Source organism: Hyposmocoma kahamanoa, unplaced genomic scaffold (genome assembly GCF_003589595.1).
Source record: "Hyposmocoma kahamanoa isolate Upper Pololo Valley unplaced genomic scaffold, ASM358959v1 134, whole genome shotgun sequence".
Taxonomy (NCBI): Eukaryota; Metazoa; Arthropoda; class Insecta; order Lepidoptera; family Cosmopterigidae; genus Hyposmocoma; species Hyposmocoma kahamanoa.
The window spans coordinates 1817691-1825075 of NW_020653477.1; the positions used below are offsets into that span (position 1 = coordinate 1817691).

General features: G+C 36.0%; 1 protein-coding gene across 1 annotated transcript in view; it reads left to right on the forward strand.

Moving 5' to 3' along the window:
• Window positions 1-7385, forward strand: part of LOC113240357 — a 377235-nt gene that overhangs the window by 314765 nt on the left and 55085 nt on the right. The window contains exon 2 of the mRNA XM_026477637.1: window positions 4756-4854. Within this exon, the coding sequence (XP_026333422.1) occupies window positions 4797-4854 (58 nt within the window). The 5' untranslated portion in view covers window positions 4756-4796. The remainder of the gene's footprint in view (window positions 1-4755; window positions 4855-7385) is intronic.

Sequence of the window (7385 nt, forward strand, 5' to 3'; positions counted from 1 at the left end):
TCAAAGTCAAAGTCAAAGTCAAAGTCAAAGTCAAAGTCAAAGTCAAAAATTATTTATTCCATAGGTAAAAGGCTAATGCTCGTTCGCTACGCTGACCTCTCTGAGAAGAACGAGCAAGAAACTCTAGGGATTGCTCTTTTCAAATAAACTTAAATGCTATGGAATACACTTTGAATCAAATTTGTGTGGATTCTGGAGCCATGTCGTCTTTCCATACATCTTTATCTAACACGTAGTCTTCAATTTTATAATATGATAGGAAATGACAAACTTAATATAAGATTCCAATCTTATTGTAAAAACGTATACAGTTCCCAATAAAAGAGTTGTTTACCTAGGTTAAACGAAATCGTGGTACCATGGGTTTGGACTTAGCTCTAAAGTTAATATTATGGATATCTTCTTTCTTATTGAAATTATGTATATTTTTACGGGCATATAAAATATTTGCGTAAATGTACTGTGATGCCACACTCATGATACCAGTCTCCTTAAACTTTTCTCTGAGAGAAACCCGAGAGCCTAGACGGTACACAGAACGAATCGCTCGTTTTTGCAATACAAATATGGTTTGAATATCTGCCGCTTTACCCCACATGAGAATCCCGTAGGACATTATATTACGGAAGTAACTAAAGTAAACTACTGCGTATGCAGCGGAGCTTAATCTGCTGGCCAGGGAAGATATATCTTCTTTCGTTCTTTAAACACCAAGCGAACGCTTCAATTCTAAAGGTATAATAAATAACGCATGCGACCCGCGCTGTACGAGCGCACAGCAAGATTATACGAACATATGCGTCCGTACACGGCGCGAGAAGGGCGTTCACACATACAACCCGTGTTGCTACGTTTGCGTTTTTACGTTTGCTATGTAACACGTTACTGCAAAACATACTTTGAAAACCAAGTAACTTTGCAAACTCTGGACAATTTACGCATTACGCTAAAATTGACACCGGTCTCTTGTTTAGAAACGCATAAGATGCTGCATTACATAACATAAACACTGTTCGCATCGATACCAAGGTAGACGGCACTTAGGTGTAGTTCACCACCTACCCTCATTTATTTTAACATTCATATTGCTGTTCTTTTTACCCTGCTGCAACTGAAGACTGTTCGTAGTTGGGATAATCTACGACTAACTATCGTGGGTAACATGCGTCCGCCTTGAACCATCCATCGACGTAGACTTAATGCACTCTGCGTAGTTCTATTTCGCTGTGTGTGAAATATCGCTTCTGTTTTACTGTGGTATTGTACTGTACTTAAACACTGTTCGGTAATAAATCAAGTTATCATCATCGCAACTGGTGGAAGTTGAGGAAGAGCGCTGCTAAGGACATCATACGAGCACGAAACCAACTCTAAGATCAGTGTAGTATAGTTCAGTTGTTCAGCACTTCTTTTAGCTGCCGATCCGTCTTTCTCCAGACATTCCTTTCCATACTTCTCTTCTTAAAAGGGTCACAACGAAAGAACCACCTACCAACCCGCTTGTATGCGATGAGTACAGTAATATAGCTTGACTGCTGTGCTGTTGCAAACCCCAATCATAGTTTTACGTCTTCATCTATTACACCAGTTACTAAAATTTTTGCCAAGTTTGTTTTGTATAGTATGATTTTATATCTTTATAAAAATTTCCTCTACGCAAATGGGCGTGTTAAACGTGTTCCTTATGCAGAACATGTTTGATTAAAACAACGAAAATGACACAGACATTTCATTTCACTGTTTATTGTTTGTGTTGCTTATTTGCTTTCTCAGATTGAAATTTCCACAATGAAGACGTTGCAAAATGTATGTTGTTTTCTGTTAATTAGGAATTTAATAAGTCCAATAGAAATTTTTCATTTTATTTTAAAACAAAAGAAAGAGAGGGAGATGCTCTGCTAGTTTGGTCATCTAGAAAGAATGGACGTTGGTTATCTACCTACCGAACTGGTGAAATATATATACCAACAAATAATCTATTTTCACTTTGCATAATAACATTTGAAATAATTTTTAATTTAAATAGAAAAAATTTTTAGAAAAATAGCCATTCGGTATTCGTCGCGACTTCTGGTGCACCAATAAGTACTAAATATCCGATAACGCTGTTTTGTATTGTGGTTAGCAGTCCCCTTGAGTTTATTACCATGATATTATGTAGTCTTGTTTGACAGTTTGGTTTCAAATTGAAATTCTTAATTTAAAAGTACTTGTTCTTGGCGCTTTTTCTTTGATTTATCATTGTTTTATGTATTTTTAGTGCTCGTCCACATCACTTACTTTGTTTCTGTTCTTAAGTGAACTGTAAATGGCTTTGGCGTTACTAACTCCTCATTTTCACCCTCCTTGTCATAAATAATGCATTTGTATGTCGGTAAGTTTCGAGATAATGATATCAAATTTTTTTTTGGTAATTTTTATCACAACGAACTTAATAACAATAAAACTGAAACAAAAACGATTATATGGGTTTGTAGATCTCGTTTCGCTGGTACCAGGTAACTCAATTTGGCTAAAAATGGCGATTACGTTAGTTATTATAAAGAGGGCAGATTAGTTCCCCAACATAGCTCACAAGAACATTTAAAATTTCATCAATGCAAATAAATAAATGTAACTTTTTCATTAAAAACAAACTGACCTCAAAAGTTTGATTATCGGCTGTTTTCGTTTTGACTGGACTGTTACGGACTCCTTTGTATATCTTATATTTTCTTTCCTGGTAGTCCTGATGACGGCGATTTGTTGATTATACATATCGTGTCAAGTGAAAAGTCAACTATTATTTGCGGAAAATAATTAGTGATAATTTGTGATAGCCAAAACGAACTCAGAACTGCATAATTGACCAGCTCAAGGGAATACCCTTTCAAACAAAAGACTTTCAAAATCGGTACGCAATTCATGGAGAAATTGGCGAATGCACGGACGTGTATTCACCAACGACCCCCTCATCGGATTCTGACTTGGCGCCAAAGGGACCACCACGAAAATGCACCCGTCCAAACAAAAAAGGATTTTGAATTTTTCAAAATCGGTCCACAATTGACGAAGATATCTGAAAACATACTTACAAAAAACACAGCCGAACGTATAACCTCTTGGTTAAAAACCAATAAATGAGAGATGGAAAATTTGACACCATTTACTCCGACAGCCTCACAATAAATTTATTCACTAAAATGCCTTCTCCTATAATCAAATGTAAAATTAAAACAAATATTTCGATTGGTTTCAACTGAGTGTTTTGAGGTGACGTGAAATGAGGCTGCGTACAAATTGAGCAGTCGGTCAAATCCACATGCGGCCGCTGCCATGAATATCGATGCAATGAATAACGACGTGAAAAATTATAAAGCCGTTAGGAATTATAAGCTGTGGATGATGTTCTAGAACATTTCTTTTGTATCACAGATCTTCTTATCGTGTCGTGAAATCATTTTCCAATCGGCATAACGTACTCGACTATTGTTACCCAGGGTGTGCCAGACAACTCCGTATTACAGATGAAAAACACATAAATTTAACCCAACACGTCTCTTATGATGTAATGAAAGAAATGGTTTTCAATCAAATAGATTTTTTAGTTTATTCGACAAATTTCTAATTGAATCAATGACAACATGATTAAACTCATTACATAAAATTGTTGTAGCAATGGTTGTACTTGTTGATATAATCGTTGTGTTTGTAAAGTAGCATACGCTGTTGATGACGATCGAGGATGTTTAGTGTATTCGTATTTTTGCGCCGGTAGGAATGTTGAAATAACGATACAGTTACTATAAACCGTTATGACTTCATTCGAGTCATAGCACACACAATAATTTATAAAATTAATTGTTGTGAAATTACCCCGTTGAGCGAAGGAAAACTTTCAAAGATTTCTCACAGGTGACGCTACTGCAAAACAGACAAATTGTAAAACATAGATCTGTAATAAACGCATAGAAAAATTCGTAAAGCCTACTCGATCTGTAGCTCAGCAAAACAGACGCAGATTCGATTCTTGTCAGATCAAAGGAATTTTTCTTTGTGTTTAATCCTTGTATTAATAATTATTACACAATAATTTTCTGGTATTCATCTGTTATCCTAGAAATATACGCTGACAATGGTGTTCGAAGACGTTCTGATTGTCTCTTTTCTAACAACAGAAATAGTGTTTGTAAGCACTAGATTACAAGTTCAAACTTCGATATAGATCTTCAAGAAGTTTTGTGATAATTTAATTATTAATGGAATGTCTTGTCATTGGACTTTGGTGGTAAACTATTGCCTAAGACTCTTAAAGGAGTTGCCACACTTATTAACACAGAATCGCATTGATTCGTACCAACGTGTCTCGACATATTGGCGATGAACCTGGGAGTATACTACTGTTTTCCGTCCGACATCAACATTAAAAGACGCATGATACGAATGACGTTTCATATTTGACATTGACACTAACGGCGAATCGGCGACAAGTAACATAACGCTCATAGCTCCGCAGTAGGGAAATCCTGTGTCACGGGAACCACAAATTACATCCAAACTCACGTGAGCAGCTCTGCGTGACAGATCAGCATGGTAACCGTTCGGTCACGGATGCAGTTAAAAATAATCAGTGTGGTTAAACACTTAAAGACTATTCCGCATTAATACGTTTAGTGACTCCCTACAAAGAACCGTCTAAGGAACCATTGCACCTTCAGTGGTAGTGAATATCCTGCCTACTAAAGAGTTTTATTTAACGGAATCTACTTGTTTCAGATTATGAAGCCTCGGGTGGGGCTTTGCCTCGTTCTGGCGCTATGTGGAGTGCGGGCGTGTTCTTTCTCACGCATATAGTTGTGTGCCAATTTGCCACAGGTGAGTAACTCATGTAGGTCAGTAACAACCGACCAACGCGAACTTACCATGACCAAATTGAAGACGTCCTAAAGGAAGGCCAGGTCAAAGGTAAGATACGTGTCAGAATCGTAGCAAGGGTCCCCTCCTGTTGCCTCGGAATATCCCTATGGGGAAAAGGCGTGAAGTATATCCGCTCACGCGATGCGCTCCTCGTACCGCAAAATGGCGGCAATTTGGTTTCGCAAATTAGAAAAGCATTCAGTTTAAATACAAGTTTTTATAAATAAAAATTATTATTCTGCATTGCTAAATAAATACCCTCCGTACTACCAACAAAAACATCTCAAATAAAATGCAGTAATACACCGCCAATCCTGCACTTAAAAAGCCCTAATGAAATTTTTGGTGTACTTGAATAAATATGATAATATTCCGTTTGAGTGGTTCTAACGTTTATTATGTTTATTATAACGTTTATTACTCCTTGAAGTATAGTTTATAAACATTTATATTCAGGGTAAACTTAAAAATCGCTACTTACGATATGTTTTCAATAAATAAACACCGAAATATCAAGCCCAAACAATAATTCACACGATTGTCGTGACGTATTTTTGAAGTTGTTTATTTTTTTAAATGACAGACCCAGGCATTAAAAACTTTATGGTTTGCTAGAGTAGTTACCGAAATAGCAATTAATATTAGTTCTTTTACCTGTTATAACTTCGATATCCGATAAATCGGTATAAAATCATCACCGGCACCTCTAGGTGTGGTATGCGTCTACGGCTGCATGTATCGCGTGAGCGGTTATGTATGAGTAACTCATAGTCTTTCGCCTCCTCTTCATATATGCCCTTAGGATATTCTCAATCTGATCGAGACATGTTCGAGGTCTACTTCTCTCTACGTTTCCGTCGATATTCTCTCTATAAATTTGTGTCTTCAATCTATTAACATACTTTCTACATGACCAAACCATCAAGCATCTCATCAAAGATCCTGGTCACCACGTCATCTTTCACACTGTAATACTTTCTTCTTTCTTTTCTGTTATATAAATACGTTTCTCGTCAGTGACGAAGCGATAAATCTAGGTGGCTTACGATCGTTAATTTACCTGACCGAAATTTCGGTTCTGGGAAGTCTTTCCTTTCTAAAGAGACTTTTTTACAACAAGTCATAATGATATTGTGTATTATATTCAATATTAGATAAGGACAAAAATGCGATGTATTCTTGTACTTTTAAAATTTTCATAGTTGTCTGAGATTGAGTTCAGGTAAAATGAGAAAGTTTTACTTTGTAACTCCATTAACCCTACTCAGAAAGACGTAAACAAAAAGTTGGACTCTGTAATGTTAAAAAATAAATATCTGGAACAAAGATACACAAAACAAAGATCACATTTTTCCAATTTTATATGGTAAAATAAAAATTCCCAAAAGGCATTCTCCATTTTCACTTTTACAAGAATGAATTTCTTTTTTCCGTCCCACACAATCAATCAAATTGCTGTCAATACCAGCTCCTAACTCTCACTCTATATTTATTATGCTACGACAAAGTTTGATATTATATTACTTACATAAGTATACTACTATATAATGTAATCATAAAGCGTGCAAAATATAACAAAAATTTTAGTCCTAAGTCTGTTGAAAATAATTGTTTCGCATTTACTGAAAATTTACTTGAAAGTTTTCCGCCGTACAAATTTGTAGTACTTTCATACCTTTGAAGATACTCGAATTTCATTTCGGTATTTGTATTGGAAATAAGAAGTAACTAGACACACCCAAAGTTTTGTTTTCAGACACTATTTTATATCATTATTAACGTGTTTCTTTTGTGATATCAAATGACGAAACGAGCAAGTCGTGCGCGTCAACACCTGTCCTTAACCGTTGCAGTGCCTATCAAAACATGAAATCACAAAGATCTTAGGAGCATTGTCACTGCGCCCGTCACCCTGAGGCATAAGTTGGCAAGTCCCATGTGCCTATAATTTCACCAGCACCTTTACCCTTATATTACGTTGAAATAAATGCATCAATATTTGCCCCGTATACATTCTATAATTATTTATCTGATTGCTATAAAACTTTTGTGAGGTGTTGCTTCCATTCCTGCAAAAGTTTCTAAAGTATTAGATCCCAACAGTGGGCACGGGTCTTTTGTAAGGAGAAGGTCAAGGCTATGTTCCACTATATGCCACTGTTCTTTGTAAATGAACGTTTGTACACATTTATCGTTTACAATTTTTATTTCAAATACCATAGATCGAAACAACCTGCAACAGCTAAATGGTTCACCCACACGGATTTTTGTCATCCTAGTACTCAGAAGCTGTATAAAACCCCGTGAATGGTAAATTACCTTATTATATTTATACGAGTATGAAGGCGTATACATAACCCTTCAAGTGAATTTGGACTTTAAAAAATTAACTATGTTAAGACGACTATCAAGAACAGATAGTTTATTTTTACTCCTCGCATTAGTGTTATGTCTGTCACATGTTATTTCTTTTTAAAGGTTGCTAAAAG